This window comes from Hordeum vulgare, chromosome 2H, assembly GCF_904849725.1.
Source record: "Hordeum vulgare subsp. vulgare chromosome 2H, MorexV3_pseudomolecules_assembly, whole genome shotgun sequence".
NCBI lineage: Eukaryota > Viridiplantae > Streptophyta > Magnoliopsida > Poales > Poaceae > Hordeum > Hordeum vulgare.
The window spans coordinates 44,832,765-44,853,330 of record NC_058519.1 but is presented as its reverse complement, the minus strand read 5'-3'; the positions used below and the strand labels follow the sequence as shown (position 1 = coordinate 44,853,330).

The 20,566-nt window shown below is 49.5% G+C and overlaps 1 protein-coding gene across 1 annotated transcript; it reads left to right on the top strand.

Moving 5' to 3' along the window:
- Positions 1-13,857: 13,857 nt before the first annotated feature.
- Positions 13,858-15,836, top strand: LOC123424772 (stress-related protein-like). The gene is made up of 3 exons (XM_045108461.1): positions 13,858-14,015; positions 14,141-14,344; positions 14,909-15,836. Exons 1-3 carry the CDS (start codon positions 13,992-13,994, stop codon positions 15,542-15,544), a joined length of 864 nt encoding a protein of 287 aa, XP_044964396.1. The 5' UTR covers positions 13,858-13,991; the 3' UTR covers positions 15,545-15,836.
- Positions 15,837-20,566: the final 4,730 nt, after the last annotated feature.

The following is a 20,566-nucleotide window of genomic DNA, read 5'->3' as shown; positions in this document are numbered from 1 at the left end:
TCCGCCGTATTTGTTTGGATCGTCGCGGATAAAAAATACTGTCCAACGTGTCGATTCAAACGGACGTGTGTTTGCTTTTTGTCCGTTCGTGGTCCATTTCAGGCTTAAATTTGAATTGGATTTGCGTCGGCGCTGTCGCGGGACGAACACCAGCACCATCTGCCCTTCTCTTTTCTCTGGTTCGCTAGTCGGTGGCACAACATCACTATTTTCTTCTAATTTTCAAAAAACCTCCTGCCCACTCGTGCGCTTGCCATGAACGATCCACGAAGGACCGCGGCCCATATCATGCCATGGTCCGCGGTTGGTGTGAGGTTTTCCGTGGTGGCGGTGGTGTGAACTCTTTACGCTGGCAATGATATGTGCCTCCGGTCCTTTTTTACCTTCGAAAAATGTTAAGCACGGACGAAAAATGAATCGCCGCGTTGGGCGCACGGTCGACCCATTTGCAATAGGGGACGGACACGCCGACCCAAACAAACAAAAGGCGAACAAAGCGCACGTCCGTTTGAGTCGCGCTGTTGGAGTTGCTCTAAGGGCATGACCCTGGATCGCACGTCCGCGTCCCTTTGGGGGTAAACGGGCACAAATCATGGCCCAACGCGTGGGAGCAAACGGACAAATGTCCATTTTCGGACTGCTTTCGACCCATTCACGCCCTAAGTTTGGGCAACGTTTGCGGCTAAACAGACATCATGTAGACGTACGGGACGCACGCCCTTCTCCTCCCATGGCCCACCTATCGGGGACACACCCATCTCGCTTTCCCTTCATTTCCAAACCTTCCTGCGCGCCCCTCCCCTCCCTCCTTCATGGACGACGACCCGACAAACCCCGGTCCCAAGGGTCCCAAGAAGCCTCGATCTGAGTGCATGATGGAGGAGATCACCATCCTCGACGCCGAAGCAGCGAAGAGAAGGGGGCGGTGGGCAAAAGCGAACGAGATGAAGGTGGTCACGGCCTACGCCATCCAGGCCCACGCCTGGCATCAAGCGCGACATCTTACCGACATCGACGACAAGGAATCCATCGTCTCCAAGGCGCACGTCCTCCTCATGCTAGGGTTGGCACAACCCACACCAGTCATGCTCTCGATCGCTGCCATGGTCGCGGCGAGCACGAGATCGTCGGCTGGTCGAGAGGAGGAGCAAAGTAAAGGAGGAGCAAATGAAAATATATCTAGAGCTGCAAACAAAGAAGCTTGTCATGAAGGAGGCCATAGAGAGGAGGAAACTTCACATGGAGGAGGCAACGAAGAGGAGGAAGCTTGACATCAAGGAGTCCGCTCAACTCAAGAAGACAGAGATGGAGGCCACCATGGTGGACACCAAAACTAAAGAGGTGCCATCGCATTCATGAGCATGGACAAGACAAACATGTCGCCGGAGAGGAAGACTTGATTTATGAATCAGCAGAAGGAGATGTTCGCTCGCGACGACCTGAACTGGGTGAGGCCTCGGGCCGTGGCCGACGTCCATTCATTTTGAAGGCTGGCTCGTGTGCCGGCCGCTGACTTTGTTGTCGACGTAAATAACTTTTTCATTTTGAGGGTTGGTTCCTGAGCCGCCCACTGGCTTTGTTCCCGCATCGAACATGTCATTTTTGAAGGTTGGCTCTTGTGCCGGTCGCTGGCTTTGTTGTCAGTGTGAGAGTGTAGGCCGCTGACTGTGTTGCCGACCGGCGTAAACTAGTGCTGATCGCGGCCGCGACCAACATCCTTGATTCTCAATATTTGCATGCACAAAGACAAGATGCGGCCGCGAACCATATACTGACGGACACGGCCCCATTCCCATCCTTAAACGGATGAAATCCGGACAAAATGGATGTTCGTTTGAGGCCGTGCGTTGAAGTTGGCCTAAGGCCAACTCCATCGCGTGACCCCATCCCGTTCGCGTACGTCCTTTTGACGCAAAACAGACAAATGACACAACGCAACGCGCACGAGCATACCCATTTTCTGTCCGTTTTATGTCCCTTCTACCCTATTTGCGGAGAAAATTTAATCTAGATTTGAGGCCAAAGCGGACGCACACGTACGCTTTCTGGGCACTCCTCGTCGGGGGCGTATCCATTGCATGTGAGGGCTGGCCCGCCTGTCATTGGAACCCGAGGGTTGGCCCGTCCTCGTCCCGCAGCCGGCCTTCGAGGCACCACCCAAGGTCGCGCGCCTCCGATGCGTGCTATGCGCCGCAACCTTCTCCGCCTCTAACACCTCCCGCTCCGGCACCGACCAACTCAAGCGCGAGGCCTGCCTTAAATTCGCGGCGGCGCAGGGCGCGCCGCTGCCCCCACCATCGCAGAATCAGCATCAACAATTGCAACTCATCACCGTCTCACCCCACCTCCTCGATCGTGCCCATCTCGTCCATCCCCCTCTCATCATCGTCATCTTCGCAGCGCGCCACTCCACCGACGACGGCGGACGGAAGCACCTGTTGGGGAACGTCGCATGGGAAATAAAAAATTTCCTACGCGCACGAAGACCTATCATGGTGATGTCCATCTACGAGAGGGGATGAGTGATCTACGTACCCTTGTAGATCGTACAACAGAAGCGTTAGAGAACGCGGTTGATGTAGTGGAACGTCCTCACGTCCCTCGATCCGCCCCGCGAACAATCCCGCGATCAGTCCCACGATCTAGTACCGAACGGACGGCACCTCCGCGTTCAGCACACGTACAGCTCGACGATGATCTCGGCCTTCTTGATCCAGCAAGAGAGACGGAGAGGTAGAAGAGTTCTCCGGCAGCGTGACGGCGCTCCGGAGGTTGGTGATGACCTTGTCTCAGCAGGGCTCCGCCCGAGCTCCGCAGAAACGCGATCTAGAGGAAAAACCGTGGAGGTATGTGGTCGGGCAGCCGTGAGAAAGTCGTCTCAAATTAGCCCTAAAACCTCCGTATATATAGGTGGGAGGGAGGGGGCCTTGCCTTGGGGTCCAAGGACCCCCAAGGAGTCGGCCGAGCCAAGGGGGGGAGGACTCCCCCCAAACCGAGTTGGACTTGGTTTGGTGGGAGGAGTCCCCCTCCCTTCCCACCTCCTTCCTTTTTTTTTCTTTCCTCTTGATTTTTCTTCTCTTGGCGCATTGGGCACTTGTGGGCTGTCCCTCCAGCCCACTAAGGGCTGGTGTGGCTCCCCAAATGCCTATGGGCTTCCCCGGGGTGGGTTGCCCCCCCGGTGAACTCCCGGAACCCATTCGTCATTCCCGGTACATTCCCGGTAACTCCGAAAACCTTCCGTTAATCAAATGAGGTCATCCTATATATCAATCTTCGTTTCCGGACCATTCCGGAAACCCTCGTGACGTCCGTGATCTCATCTGGGACTCCGAACAACATTCGGTAACCAACCATATAACTCAAATACGCATAAAACAACGTCGAACCTTAAGTGTGCAGACCCTGCGGGTTCGAGAACTATGTAGACATGACCCGAGAGACTCCTCGGTCAATATCCAATAGCGGGACCTGGATGCCCATATTGGATCCTACATATTCTACGAAGGTCTTATTGGTTGAACCTCAGTGCCAAGGATTCGTATAATCCCGTATGTCATTCCCTTTGTCCTTCGGTATGTTACTTGCCCGAGATTCGATCGTCAGTATCCGCATACCTATTTCAATCTCGTTTACTGGCAAGTCTCTTTACTCGTTCCGTAATACAAGATCCCGCAACTTACACTAAGTTACATTGCTTGCAAGGCTTGTGTGTGATGTTGTATTACCGAGTGGGCCCCGAGATACCTCTCCGTCACACGGAGTGACAAATCCCAGTCTTGATCCATACTAACTCAATAACACCTTCGGAGATACCTGCAGAGCATCTTTATAGTCACCCAGTTACGTTGCGATGTTTGATACACATAAAGCATTCCTCCGGTGTCAGTGAGTTATATGATCTCATGGTCATAGGAATAAATACTTGACACGCAGAAAACAATGGCAACAAAATGACACGATCAACATGCTACGTCTATTAGTTTGGGTCTAGTCCATCACGTGATTCTCCCAATGACGTGATCCAGTTATCAAGCAACAACACCTTGTTCATAATCAGAAGACACTGACTATCATCGATCAACTGGCTAGGCAACTAGAGGCATGCTAGGGACGGTGTTTTGTCTATGTATCCACACATGTAAATGAGTCTTCATTCAATACAATTATAGCATGGATAATAAACTATTATCTTGATACAGGAATTATAATAATAACTATATATTTATTATTGCCTCTAGGGCATAATTCCAACAGTCTCCCACTTGCACTAGAGTCAATAATCTAGTCCTCACATCACCATGTGATTTACATTGTAATAAATCTAACACCCATACAGTTCTGGTGTCGATCATGTTTTGGCCGTGGAAGAGGTTTAGTCAGCGGGTCTGCTATATTCAGATCCGTGTGCACTTTGCATATATTTACGTCCTCTTCCTCGACGTAGTCGCGGATGAGGTTGAAGCGTCGTTTGATGTGTCTGGTCTTCTTGTGAAACCGTGGTTCCTTTGCTAAGGCAATGGCACCCGTGTTGTCACAGAACAAGGTTATTGGATCCAGTGCACTTGGCACCACTCCAAGATCCGTCATGAACTGCTTCATCCAGACACCCTCCTTAGCCGCCTCCGAGGCAGCCATGTACTCCGCTTCACATGTAGAATCTGCTACGACGCTTTGCTTGGAACTGCACCAGCTTACTGCACCCCCATTAAGAATAAATACATATCCGGTTTGCGACTTAGAGTCGTCCGGATCTGTGTCAAAGCTTGCATCGACGTAACCTTTTACGGCGAGCTCTTCGTCACCTCCATACACGAGAAACATCTCCTTAGTCCTTTTCAGGTACTTCAGGATATTCTTGACCGCTGTCCAGTGATCCACTCCTGGACTACTCTGGAACCTTCCTGCCATACTTATGGCCAGGCTAACATCCGGTCTAGTGCACAGCATCGCATACATGATAGAACCTATGGCTGAAGCATAGGGGACGGAGCGCATATGCTCTCTATCTTCATCAGTCGCTGGGCACTGAGTCTTACTCAATCTCGTACCTTGTAAAACTGGCAAGAACCCTTTCTTGGACTGTTCCATTTTGAACCTCTCCAAAACTTTATCAAGGTATGTGCTTTGTGAAAGTCCTATCAGGCGTTTTGATCTATCCCTATAGATCTTAATGCCTAGAATGTAAGCAGCTTCTCCTAGGTCCTTCATAGAGAAACTTTTATTCAAGTAACCTTTTATGCTCTCCAAAAGCTCTACGTTGTTTCCAATCAGTAATATGTCATCCACATATAATATTAGAAACGCCACAGAGCTCCCACTCACTTTCTTGTAAATACAAGATTCTCCAACCACTTGTATAAACCCAAATGCTTTGATCACCTCATCAAAGCGTTTGTTCCAACTCCGAGATGCTTGCACCAGTCCATAAATGGATCGCTGGAGCTTGCACACCTTGTCAGCATTTTTAGGATCGACAAAACCTTCGGGTTGCATCATATACAACTCTTCCTTAAGGAAACCGTTAAGGAACGCCGTTTTGACATCCATCTGCCAGATTTCATAATCGAAAAATGCAGCTATTGCTAACATGATTCTGACGGACTTAAGCATCGCTACGGGTGAGAAAATCTCATCGTAGTCAACTCCTGGAACTTGTGAAAAACCCTTTGCCACAAGTCGAGCTTTATAAACGGTCACATTACCGTCAGCGTCTGTCTTCTTCTTAAAGATCCATTTGTTCTGAATAGCCTTGCGGCCCTCAGGTAGTATCTCCAAAGTCCACACTTTGTTCTCATACATGGATCCTATCTCGGATTTCATGGCTTCTAGCCATTTGTTGGAATCTGATCCCACCATTGCTTCTTCATAATTTGCAGGTTCATTGTTGTCTAACAACATGATTGACAAGACGGGATTACCGTACCACTCTGGAGCAGCGCGTGATCTCGTCGACCTGCGTGGTTCAACAGAAACTTGAACTGGAGTTTCATGATCATCATCATTAACTTCCTCCTCAACCGGCGTCGCAACGACAGAGGTTTCCCCTTGCCCTGCGCCACCATCCAGAGGGATGAGAGGTTCGACAACCTCGTCAAGTTCTATCTTCCTCCCACTCAATTCTCTCGAGAGAAACTCCTTCTCGAGAAAAGCTCCGTTTTTAGCAACAAACACTTTGCCCTCGGATTTGAGATAGAAGGTGTACCCAACTGTCTCTTTTGGGTAACCTATGAAGACGCACCTTTCCGCTTTGGGTTCCAGCTTTTCAGGCTGAAGCTTTTTGACATAAGCATCACATCCCCAAACTTTAAGAAACGACAACTTTGGCCTCTTGCCATACCACAGTTCGTATGGTGTCGTCTCAACGGATTTTGATGGTGCCCTATTTAAAGTGAACGCAGCTGTTTCTAATGCATAACCCCAAAATGATAACGACAAATCAGTAAGAGACATCATAGATCGCACCATCTCTAACAAAGTACGATTACAACGTTCGGACACACCATTACGCTGTGGTGTTCCAGGCGGTGTTAACTGCGAAACAATTCCACATTGTCTTAAGTGAGCACCAAACTCGAAACTCAGATATTCACCCCCACGATCAGACCGTAGGAACTTGATCTTCTTGTTACGATGATTTTCCACTTCACTCTGAAATTGCTTGAACTTTTCAAATGTTTCAGACTTGTGCTTCATCAAGTAGACATAACCATATCTACTTAAATCGTCAGTGAAGGTGAGAAAATAACGATATCCGCCGCGTGCCTCCACGCTCATTGGACCACACACATCGGTATGTATGATTTCCAACAAGTCACTTGCACGCTCCATTGTTCCGGAGAACGGAGTCTTAGTCATCTTGCCCATGAGGCATGGTTCGCACGTGTCAAGTGAATCAAAGTCAAGTGACTCCAAAAGTCCATCAGCATGGAGTTTCTTCATGCGCTTTACACCAATATGACCCAAGCGGCAGTGCCACAAAAATATGGCGCTATCATTGTTTACTCTAACTCTTTTGGTCTCAATGTTATGTATATGCGTATCGCTATCAAGATTCAATATGAACAATCCTCTCATATTCGGTGCATGACCATAAAAGATGTTACTCATAGAAATAGAACAACCATTATTCTCAGACTTAAAAGAGTAACCGTCTCGCAATAAACAAGATCCAGATACAATGTTCATGCTCAACGCAGGCGCTAAATAACAATGATTTAAGTTCATCACTAATCCCGATGGTAGCTGAAGTGACACTGTGCCGACGGCGATTGCATCAACCTTGGAACCATTTCCTACGCGCATCGTCACTTCGTCTTTCGCCAGCCTTCGTCTATTCCGCAGTTCCTGCTTCGAGTTGCAAATGTGAGCAACAGAACCGGTATCGAATACCCAGGCACTACTACGAGAGCCGGTTAAGTACACATCAATAACATGTATATCAAATATACCTGATTTTTCTTTGCCCGCCTTCTTATCTGCCAGATACTTGGGGCAATTGCGCTTCAAGTGACCCATACCCTTGCAATAGAAGCACTCAGTTTCAGGCTTAGGTCCAGCCTTGGGTTTCTTCGGCGGATTGGCAACAGTCTTGCCGCTCTTCTTCGAATTGCCCTTCTTGCCTTTGCCGTTTCTCTTGAAACTAGTGGTCTTGCTCACCATCAACACTTGATGCTCTTTACGGAGTTCAGACTCTGCGACTTTCAGCATCGCAAACAACTCGCCGGGAGACTTGTTCATCCCTTGCATGTTGTAGTTCAACACAAAGCCTTTATAGCTTGGCGGCAGTGATTGAAGGATTCTGTCAGTGATAGCCTCTTGCGGGAGTTCAATCCCCAGCTCAGCTAGACGGTTTGAGTACCCAGACATTTTGAGCACATGTTCACTGACAGACGAGTTTTCCTCCATCTTGCAAGCATAGAATTTATCGGAGGTCTCATACCTCTCGATCCGGGCGTTCTTCTGAAAGATAAACTTCAACTCCTGGAACATCTCAAATGCTCCATGACGCTCAAAGCGACGTTGAAGTCCCGGTTCTAAGCCATACAAGACTGCACATTGAACTATTGAGTAGTCCTCCTTACGCGCTAACCAAGCGTTCTTAACATCCTGATCAGTCGTAGCGGGTGGTTCATCTCCTAGCGCAGCATTAAGGACATAATCCTTCTTCCCAGCTTGTAAGATTAGCTTAAGATTACGAGCCCAGTCTACAAAGTTGCTTCCATCATCTTTCAACTTAGCTTTCTCTAGGAACGTATTAAAATTCAGGATGACACTCGCGTGAGCCATGATCTACAACACAAATATATTCAAAGTGGACTTAGACTATGTTCAAGATAATTAGAGTTCAACTTAATCAAATTATATGCTAAACTCCTACTCAAAAAATACATCTCTCTAGTCATTTGAGTGGTTCATGATCCACTTACACTATCCCAAGTCCGATCATCACGTGAGTTGAGTATAGTTTCAGTGGTAAGCATCCCTATGCTAATCATATCAACTATATGATTCATGATCGACCTTTCGGTCTCATGTGTTCCGAGGCCATGTCTGCACATGCTAGGCTCGTCAAGCTTAACCCGAGTGTTCCGCGTGCGCAACTGTTTTGCACCCGTTGTATGTGAACGTTGAGTCTATCACACCCGATCATCACGTGGTGTCTCGAAACGACGAACTGTAGCGACGGTGCACAATCGGGGAGAACACAATTTCGTCTTGAAATTTTAGTGAGAGATCACCTCATAATGCTACCGTCGTTCTAAGCAAAATAAGGTGCATAAAAGGATTAACATCACATGCAATTCATAAGTGACATGATATGGCCATCATCACGTGCTTCTTGATCTCCATCACCAAAGCACCGGCACGATCTTCTTGTCACCGGCGCCACACCATGATCATCCATCAACGTGTTGCCATCGGGGTTGTCATGCTACTTATGCTATTACTACTAAAGCTACATCCTAGCAAAATAGTAAACGCATCTGCAAGCACAAACGTTAGTATAAAGACAACCCTATGGCTCCTGCCGGTTGCCGTACCATCGACGTGCAAGTCGATATTTCTATTACAACATGATCATCTCATACATCCGATATATCACATCACATCATTGGTCATATCACATCACAATCATACCCTGCAAAAACAAGTTAGACGTCCTCTAATTTTGTTGTTGCATGTTTTACGTGGTGACCAAGGGTATCTAGTAGGATCGCATCTTACTTACGCAAACACCACAACGGAGATATATGAGTTGCTATTTAACCTCATCCAAGGACCTCCTCGGTCAAATCCGATTCAACTAAAGTTGGAGAAACCGTCACTTGCCAGTCATCTTTGAGTAAAGGGGGTTACTCGTAACGATGAAACCAGTCTCTCGTAAGCGTACGAGTAATGTTGGTCCAAGCCGCTTCAATCCAACAATACCGCGGAATCAAGAAAAGACTAAGGAGGGCAGCAAAACGCACATCACCGCCCACAAAAACTTTTGTGTTCTACTCGAGAAGACATCTACGCATGAACCTAGCTCATGATGCCACTGTTGGGGAACGTCGCATGGGAAACAAAAATTTTCCTACGCGCACGAAGACCTATCATGGTGATGTCCATCTACGAGAGGGGATGAGTGATCTACGTACCCTTGTAGATCGTACAGCAGAAGCGTTAGAGAACGCGGTTGATGTAGTGGAACGTCCTCACGTCCCTCGATCCGCCCCGCGAACAATCCCGCGATCAGTCCCACGATCTAGTACCGAACGGACGGCACCTCCGCGTTCAGCACACGTACAGCTCGACGATGATCTCGGCCTTCTTGATCCAGCAAGAGAGACGGAGAGGTAGAAGAGTTCTCCGGCAGCGTGACGGAGCTCCGGAGGTTGGTGATGACCTTGTCTCAGCAGGGCTCCGCCCGAGCTCCGCAGAAACTCGATCCAGAGGAAAAACCGTGGAGGTATGTGGTCGGGCAGCCGTGAGAAAGTCGTCTCAAATCAGCCCTAAAACCTCCGTATATATAGGTGGGAGGGAGGGGGGCCTTGCCTTGGGGTCCAAGGACCCCCAAGGAGTCGGCCGAGCCAAGGGGGGGAGGACTCCCCCCCAAACCGAGTTGGACTTGGTTTGGTGGGAGGAGTCCCCCTCCCTTCCCACCTCCTTCATTTTTTTTCTTTCCTCTTGATTTTTCTTCTCTTGGCGCATTGGGCACTTGTGGGCTGTCCCACCAGCCCACTAAGGGCTGGTGTGGCTCCCCAAATGCCTATGGGCTTCCCCGGGGTGGGTTGCCCCCCCCCCCCGGTGAACTCCCGGAACCCATTCGTCATTCCCGGTACATTCCCGGTAACTCCGAAAACCTTCCGGTAATCAAATGAGGTCATCCTATATATCAATCTTCGTTTCCGGACCATTCCGGAAACCCTCGTGACGTCCGTGATCTCATCTGGGACTCCGAACAACATTCGGTAACCAACCATATAACTCAAATACGCATAAAACAACGTCGAACCTTAAGTGTGCAGACCCTGCGGGTTCGAGAACTATGTAGACATGACCCGAGAGACTCCTCGGTCAATATCCAATAGCGGGACCTGGATGCCCATATTGGATCCTACATATTCTACGAAGATCTTATCGTTTGAACCTCAGTGCCAAGGATTCGTATAATCTCGTATGTCATTCCCTTTGTCCTTCGGTATGTTACTTGCCCGAGATTCGATCGTCAGTATCCGCATACCTATTTCAATCTCGTTTACTGGCAAGTCTCTTTACTCGTTCCGTAATACAAGATCCCGCAACTTACACTAAGTTACATTGCTTGCAAGGCTTGTGTGTGATGTTGTATTACCGAGTGGGCCCCGAGATACCTCTCCGTCACACGGAGTGACAAATCCCAGTCTTGATCCATACTAACTCAACTAACATCTTCGGAGATACCTGTAGAGCATCTTTATAGTCACCCAGTTACGTTGTGACGTTTGATACACACAAAGCATTCCTCCGGTGTCAGTGAGTTATATGATCTCATGGTCATAGGAATAAATACTCGACACGCAGAAAACAGTAGCAACAAAATGACACGATCAACATGCTACGTCTATTAGTTTGGGTCTAGTCCATCACGTGATTCTCCCAACGACGTGATCCAGTTATCAAGCAACACCTTGTTCATAATCAGAAGACACTGACTATCATCGATCAACTGGCTAGCCAACTAGAGGCATGCTAGGGACGGTGTTTTGTCTATGCATCCACACATGTAAATGAGCCTTCATTCAATACAATTATAGCATGGATAATAAACTATTATCTTGATACAGGAATTATAATAATAACTATATATTTATTATTGCCTCTAGGGCATAATTCCAGCAGTCTCCCACTTGCACTAGAGTCAATAATCTAGTCCTCACATCACCATGTGATTTACATTGTAATAAATCTAACACCCATACAGTTCTGGTGTCGATCATGTTTTGGCCGTGGAAGAGGTTTAGTCAGCGGGTCTGCTATATTCAGATCCGTGTGCACTTTGCATATATTTACGTCCTCTTCCTCGACGTAGTCGCGGATGAGGTTGAAGCGTCGTTTGATGTGTCTGGTCTTCTTGTGAAACCGTGGTTCCTTTGCTAAGGCAATGGCACCCGTGTTGTCACAGAACAAGGTTATTGGATCCAGTGCACTTGGCACCACTCCAAGATCCGTCATGAACTGCTTCATCCAGACACCCTCCTTAGCCGCCTCTGAGGCAGCCATGTACTCCGCTTCACATGTAGAATCTGCTACGACGCTTTGCTTGGAACTGCACCAGCTTACTGCACCCCCATTAAGAATAAATACATATCCGGTTTGCGACTTAGAGTCGTCCGGATCTGTGTCAAAGCTTGCATCGACGTAACCTTTTACGGCGAGCTCTTCGTCACCTCCATACACGAGAAACATCTCCACGGTTGGACATGTTGGGGAACATTGCATGGGAAAAAATTCAAATACGCATAAAACAACGTCGAACCTTAAGTGTGCAGACCCTGCGGGTTTGAAAACTATGCAGACATGACCTGAGACACCCCTTGGTCAATATCCAATAGCGGGACCTGGATGTCCATATTGGACCCTACATATTCTACGAAGATCTTATCGGTTGAACCTCTGTCCCAAGGATTCCTATAATACCGTATACCATTCCCTTTGTCCTTCGGTATGTTACTTGCCCGAGATTTGATCGTCGATATCCCTATACCTATTTCAATCTCGTTACCGGTAAGTCTCTTTACTCGTTCCGTAATACAAGATCCCGTAACTAACTCCTTAGTCACATTGCTTGCAAGGCTTGTTGTGATGTTGTATTACCGAGTGGGCCCCGAGATACCTCTCCGTCACACGGAGTGACAAATCCCAGTCTTGATCCATGCTAACTCAACGGACACCTTCGGAGATATCTGTAGAGCACCTTTATAGTCACCCAGTAACGTTGCGACGTTTGATACACACAAGGTATTCCTCCGGTGTCGGTGAGTTACATGATCTCATGGTCATAGAAATGAATACTTGACACGCAAAAAACAATAGCAACAAAATGACATGATCACATGCTACGTTTATAGTTTGGGTCTTGTCCATCACATCATTCTTCGAAATGATGTGATCCAGTCATCAAGTGACAACACTTGCATATGGTCAGAAAACCTTAACCATCCTTGAGATCAAGTGACTAGTTAACTAGAGGCTTACTAGGGACATAGTTTTGTCTATATATCCACACATGCATTTATGTTTTCATTCAATACAATTATAGCATGGATAATAAACGATTATCTTGAAACTGGAAATATAATAATAACTATTTTATTATTGCCTCTAGGGCATATTTCCAACAGAACAATATTTGGGGCGAGTTGCTGCGTCGGGCACATCCATGACAAAGCGGACACGGACATTCGTTTTCCACCGCAAAGCTGCCCTAAACGAACAGAATCCGAATAAAACGAAGGCCCATTCCGAATCATGCGTTGGAGTTGGCCTAACACTTCCATCCAGAAGGCAAAGGTCTTCATCACCACCCTCCGTCCATTGAACAAGATGACGCTGCTCAACCAAACATGACAAGAAGTGTTGGTACATTTTATCTACTCAAAAGAAGTGTCCATACATACTCTCTGGAAATAAGTAAATATTTGCATATTTTCTTTGTTTCTAAATATTTGTATTTTAAAAGATTCAACTACGAACTACATACAAAAACAAAATAAAATCTGTATTTCAAATTATGTATATGAAAACTCTGAAAAGACAAATACTTCCTTCATCTCAAAATAAGTGACTCTCAAAATAAGTGACTTAAAAATGACTCAACTTTGTACTAAAATTAATATAAAGTTGAGTCATTTATTTTGATACGGACAGAGTATATAGGAAAAGATGAAGTATAATTCATGTGGAAAAGAGTGTCCCTGAAGAATTCGCAGCTTGTCCTATTTTCCAGGCAAAGCCGCATTCTCCAATAAACGACAGCTGACCGAGGACGGCCCATATCATCATCGCACCCAAATGGCCAAACCCCATTAAACACACATCCATCCAGAAGGCAAACGTCTTCATCACCACCGTACCGTGACATCACGGCGCCAGACTCCGGTCTCACCACAGCCGTCCGTCTGCCCAAAGTCCAATCATCTCTCCTCCTCTCTCTTCTCGGCGCACGGACCGACGAGGAAAAGATACCGCCGGTAGCCACGTGCCGCTCACGCCAGCCACGTCGTACCCTCCCTCTGTCGCCGTGTCGACGACGGCCCCGATCGAACGCCCTCCCCCCCATCGGACGGCCCCGCTACACCCCTCGCGCGCCTATATATCGCCCCCTCCGTCCCGGCCCTGCCATTCCGTTCCCCGTTTTAGCTGTAGCAGGCAGAAAGGAAGGAGGAAAATCCCATCTCCGCCGAGTCGATTTCGCATTTGCCCCCACAAGCTTCCAGAAACCCCCCCGTTCGTTCGATTCGCGAGCGATGGCGGACTCCAGCCCGCAGGCGGTACGAAATCCCTCCCCTCCCCTTTCCCGCACCTTGCTTCTCGGCTCGATTCGGTGCGGAGTTTGCGCCGATTCGGTTCTGAATTTTGGGCGTTTCGTGTTTGGTTGTTTGTTGCTGACTCGCAGGAGAGGCCGAGGCTGAGGCGCCTGGGGTTCGTGCACGTCGCGGCGGCGCAGGCGGCGGTGTGCATCGCGGGGCTCTACGCGCTCGCCAGGGACCACTCCGGCCCGCTGCGCCCCGGCGTCGACGCCGTCGAGTCCGCCGTCAGGGGCGTCGCCGGCCGCTTCCACGGCGTCCCCTTCGACGTCCTCGCCTTCGTCGACCGGAAGGTACGGCCCCCCGCGCGGCTCGCGACCCACCGCCCCTTCTCCACCCTAGCTTTGGGTTGTGCGGCTGCCCTCGTTTCGCGGCTGTTGTCTCCCCCCCACTGGAGTGGGTGGGGCGCTGCGGCTGCCGAACTGCCATGCTTGGCGCACGCCGCTGAATTTTCTAGCGGTGCGCATGACCTCTGCAGTTTCCCGTTCTGTGGGGGATTTTCCCGTTCTGGTGCTTGGAATTTTCTCGTGCAGTAGTAGGGCCTAGTTTGGTGGGTAGGGCTGTGTGGCGGAGATTTCTCCCGTGCTGGTGGCGCGTGGAATCTGCTCGTGTCTCCAACTCTCGATCCCGACTAGATTCCTTTGATTCCGGCGCACTGGCGGAGACCCCGAGGTGGTGCCGTGAGGAATCATATACTAGCACCTCGATTGCATTTCATTTTGTTTCTCACAGTAATCCGCGGACACTTGTCGTCAACTTGAAGCATATAGTAGTATTTCTCACAGTAATCTGAGGAGTATTATTCGAACGATGATGCTTGTGGTTGCTAATAAGTGGGGTGCATTGGCAAATGGCAGGTGGACGGCACGGTGCAGGAGCTGAACCGGCACCTCCCGCCAGCGGTGAAGTCGGCGTCGGCCCAGGCGTGCCATGCGGTCCACGCCGTGCCGGAGCTGGCCAGGGAGATCGCCAGCGAGGCGAGGCGGTCCGGCGTGAAGGGCGCGGCCAAGGACGTGTACGGGATGGTCGAGCCGGTGGCCAAGGACCTGTACGTGCGCTACGAGCCGGCGGCCGAGCACCTCGCCGTCTCCGCCTGGCGCTCGCTCAACGGGCTGCCGCTGTTCCAGCAGGTGGCGCAGATCGTCGTGCCCACCGCCGCCTACTGGTGCGAGAAGTACAATAGGGTGATCGCGTTCGCCGCCGGGCGGGGGTTCCCCGGCGCGCGGTTCCTCCCCGGCATCCCCATCGAGCGCATCGCCAAGGCGTTCGGGGCGAGCTCTGCCGGGGATCGCTCGCCGGATGCCAAGCCGATGGGACTTGATGCCCAGACCTCCGAGGAGCGCTCGCCGGATGCCGCCAAGCCTATGGGACTTGACGCGCAGACCGGGGAGGAGAGGTCGCCGGATGCCAAGCCTGTGGAATCTGATGCCCAGACCGCCGGGGAGAGCCAGCCGGATGTGGCCAAGCCTATGGATCTTGGGGCCAAGGCCTAGGTGTGACGCGCGCCGTGCCCCTACCGATGTCCCTGATGAACGGGGTCGTGTGCGTGCCCCTACCTTTGGCCGGAACTGAATAAGATAGTGAGGATCCAGGGCTAAGAAGATACTGGTCTACTGGGTTTAGTGTCGTAGGTACGTGTTCGCGGGTGATGATAATGATGTTGTACTAGCTACTATGCTTTTGTGTGGTGCGCGTCTCTAATATTCTCCGTGCTTTTGTACAAAAAAGTTGATTGATGTCGCCTTCGTCGACTTGATCCAATGCAATTGGTTGTGATTTCGCTCCTCTCTCTGCCCACTAGCTAAGAGCATCTCCCAACACCCGTGCTTGGCTGGGCGTTTAAAAAACCGATCTACACCGCGTCCATCGTCAGGTTTTGCAGCTCCAGCAACACAATTTCGCACATTCTTACAAAACAAAGACATGGCATACAACAAATAGTTGAACAAATAGTTCAACAATACAACAAATAATTTAACAATACAACAATTCAGCAGATAGTTCTACAATACAACAAATAGTTCAATAGTTTAACAATACAACAAATAGTTCAACAAATAGTACAACGCACAAATCATGATGCTCTTTGGCGGCCATTTCAAGCCCACCACTCTTTAATGAGATCATTCCTGAGTTCATTATGCGTTGCTGGACGTCGAATGGCATGATAAGAGGCAACAAAACGGCCACTCTTTCAGCCCTCAGCCGCACTCGCACGGGATGTCTCAAAAGCTCATAGTTAGAGTACTCTACATCTTGCCTACGCTCATTCTCGATGATCATGTTGTGCATGATCACATAAACGTGCATAATGTATCAAAGCATTTTTTATCCCAAAATCTAGCCGGTCCTCTCACAATAGCAAATTGGGCTTGCAAAATCCCAAAACTCTCTTCACATCTTTTCTAACCACGGCCTGAGCATTATGAAAATCAAGATTTTTCTTACCTTCCGTTTTTTTCAACGGCTTCACAAATGTTTGCCACTTTGGGTAGATGCCATCCGCAAGATAATAGCCATAGTTGTATGTACGGTCATTAGCTACAAACTGCACCGGTGGCAGTTTTATTTGCAATCTTATTCATCAGTGGTGACCGGTTGACAATGTTGATGTCACTCAAAGATTCAGGCATTTCAAAAAAAGCATGCCAAATTCAAGTCTCTTGATCGGCGATCGCTTCAAGGGTTATAGTGCAACCTTTTTTTTGTCCGTAAAATTGGCCATGCCATGCCTTTGGGCAATTCTTCCAACTCCAATGCATGCAATCTATTGAGCCAAGCATACCTGGGAACCCGCGAGCTTTGTTCATCGTCAATAGCCTTACGACGTCTTCAGCATTGTGAGATCTCAGGTACTCCGGGCCAAACACTTGCACAATTTCGTCTGCAAAACGCTTGACACACATGATGGATTGGCTCTCACCCATGACCAATTGATCATCAACTAGATCAGCGGGAATACCGCATGTCAACATACGCAGAGCGGATGTCACCTTCTGAAAGGTGCTATGCCCGAGCTCTCCGGCACATTCCTCCTATGCTGAAAAAACTGGTCATGGCTCGCTAGTTTCTCTGCAATGTGTGTGAACAACTCGGTGCTCATCCTAAACCGGCGACGAAAGTACGACTCGGGGTATGTGGGATTTTCCACCAAATAGTGCCTCATCAATCCGTTGTGGGCATCAATCTTATCCCTCCAAATTTTCTGCTGACCCATACCGAACCACCGTGCTTTGGTTTTTTTATTGATGTGCATAGCTAGGATCATTGCAAGATCCTTCTCGTCTTCCATATCAAATTCTTCTTCGCAATAATCATATGCCGAACTCATCTAAAATGTTCAAAACTAGGCTATAAACAACATGCACCAAAATTCATGGAAAAATGTGAAGTTGGAAGCAATACATACCTTGCAGGCCTTTTGTCGAACACTATGCGGGCGCCAAGCGGCAGTGGGCGCCCGACGCTGCTTGTCGAAGGACTGCCGCGCGCGACGGGCGACGCTGATGAGAGACCGGGGAAGCGTCGGAACGGTCGTCGGAAGAACGAGGGGGGGGGGGGGGGGTGGTGACGGCGGCGCGGCTGGATGGGTAGGTGGAGTTTCGCGCGAGCGCTTCAGAGTTCAGCGCGTGGGAGCAGGCGCAACAAATAAGCGACGCGCGATGACGTTTCCTCCCGCGCGCTGAATTACATATGCCCCGCGCGTCGTTTTTGAGCGTCCGCTGAAGCGCCCAGAACGGTAGCGCGAGCTAAAATGACTATTTTTTCAACGCGACGTCTATATAACGCGGTTGTTGGAGATGCTCTAAGCCGTGAGCACAGCTCTGTTTTAATTTTTGGTGCATGGTTTTGCTTTGCTTTGCTTTATTTATTTGATGATTGATGATGGTGCCTCCGGGATCTGTGGGCAGGTTGTCTCGGAAGCGCTTGTCGTCGTCGACAGGTTCCGGCGAAACCACCATCTGCGATTTGCGATCAAGTCCTTGTGCTAGCTGCCGTCCACTTCAATCCGCTTGGCTCGTCTGGCCGCTGAACCGTGAGCAGAGCTCTCTCAGCTTCTTCTGCTGCGTCGTTTTCCTCGGGGTCAAATGGTTGGTTTCGACGCAGACGTCGTTAACACTTGTTCTGACGAAACCATGCGCAATTTGGCCGTGGGAAGTGAAGGCACGCTCGAGGTCACTGAGTACGTGAGCTTCGGTGTCTCTTCGTTCTTGTCGGTTTGTTGCGTTTCCCGTGCGCACATACATCACAGAGGGAGCACGAGAAGAGAATTCCCGTCCGGCCTCTTCGTCCGAAAGTTGTCTCACATAACGTCGTACACTACGTACGATGCACTGGCACTGGCTCGTCGCCGGCCGGTGGACGTACACTCATCGCAGGCTCACAGCTGCCCTCGAGCGCACGAGACCGGGGACACGGAGGGACGGGACGAGGCGGGCTTCAAAGATCGCAGCCTCCACGCGACCACGTTTTCGATGCTTGACGCGTGCGCCGGCGGACGGAACGGCTCTGCTGCCCTCGGCCGGTCTCCCTGGCTTCCACGGCAGAGCAGCAGGGCATGCACCATGTACGCAGCGCGCTCGTCACGGATTGGACTTCATCGTATTCGTACGTGGATGGACAGCGGCGGCACGGCAGAGCAACAAGGACATGCTCGCGTGCGTCGCACCATGTGGTATACTGGTATGTACAAAAGGCCGGCTTTAACGTTTCCTTCCGCCGCATGATGATGATTACCCCCCTAAGCAAGGTAAAACAGCCCACATGTCTCCGTTCGGACAAAATAACAAACTCCGCATGTCCGGACGTTCATCTTGCGACGAGTAAAGTTTATGTTAAACCTTGAGGATGTAGATGACGACGTAAATGAACCCCGACTTTCAAATCCCTGAAGTACATACCCTAAGTTGTCTGATCCTGGTTGTAATAGCCCCTACGCTCGGAGTAGGCCTGGATTTGCTGACGTGGCATTGTGAAAGGATAGGCGTAACACCACCACCGGCAACACCAGTCGTATTGGCGATTATATCTTGCATCAGGAGATCTCGCCTCTAGCGAGTCAGGCTGGGCGGCGATGCGCTGGGCGCCGTGGAAATACATTGCCTGTGGCGCTTTGAGGTGGTGGCTTGCAACTGAAACCAAAACGCTGGTCCATTAGATCAAATTCAGATACTCTGACTTCTAAAGGCACATCATCTGAATCTCAGTTCCAGTGGCTGCGTTGGGACGTATGCGACACCATCCATGATTCATCTTAGGAGTTTTTGACTACTCAATCATTACATTTTTCATGCAAATAATTGTAACTTGTATGCCTGATTGTGTTTGCTAACACTCTTTCTGGTTTCACTAGTCAAAATTACAAGCAGTAGTCAATATTTTTTTCATTAAATAGAATATAGATTGTAGACAAGTTCACTATGATACAAACATAACAGAGGTAATCAGTAATCAATAACGAATTATGGGCGATGGCGATGAGGAAATGCAGTGCATGCAAGAACACGATAGTCCATGGAGGCACGCAAGAACGGTGCTGAGCTCCGACCATGATCATACGGCGGGCGGCATGGATGAATCCAATGGCGATGTGGGCCATGCGGTGCCACCATGAGCTGCCCCAAAGTTCCGGTCGTACACGTAGACCTGCAGGTTGTCGATCGCGGGGCAGGTCGGCGGGGCCGCCGTAATGCGCCAGGCAGTGGTCGAACCGCGCGCTGCGCGACCAGTCGGCGGCCTGGATCTCCAACGTGCACGAGATCTCCGATTTTGCTCTCCGTGCTGGCGGCATGGTCGACAACGATCCTTGTGGCGAGCAAAGCAGGCCTAGGATCACCCGAGGCGGCGGAGGCCTCGGCGCTGCACGGGTCCATGTCGAGGGAGCGCACCCAGTAGTCGTAGTTTGCACAGCAAGCCATTCAACCATGGGACCCATATGCAGGTAGTTGAGTGACCCCAATCCCGTCATTTCCCAAGCCACATAGGAATCCCGTGTCTGGATAGGATCTGAAGGTTAAAAACGACCGGGATAAATAAGGTGAGGGTATGAACTTCAGGGATTTAAACGTTAGGGTTCATTTGTGTCTCCCTCTACATCTTCAGGGTTTAAAACAGACTTCACTCTCTTGCGACCCGCATGTCCGGACGTCCCATCTATCAACCCGCACAACCAATGGTTCTCCCCCTCCTCACCCCCTACAAATTAGGGTGGGTCCCCCACAACAGTCACCATTCCTATAGCCCACGTAGCCCCACTTCCATCTCCCACCTAGGGCTGGGCATTCGGTTTATATGGTTAATATGGTTCGGTTTATTCGGTTTTATATAATTTCGGTTTCGGAGGAATACAAACCAAAATAATAATTCAAAATTTAGAAACCGAACCATATTAACCATAATATATCGGTTTGGTTTGTTCGGTTAACCGAAAAACCAAAATTCATGCATTTGTCAGTATAAGTGGAATGACTCGAGAGCACTGATTTGCATTGTATAATATGCAAAAAGATGATCAC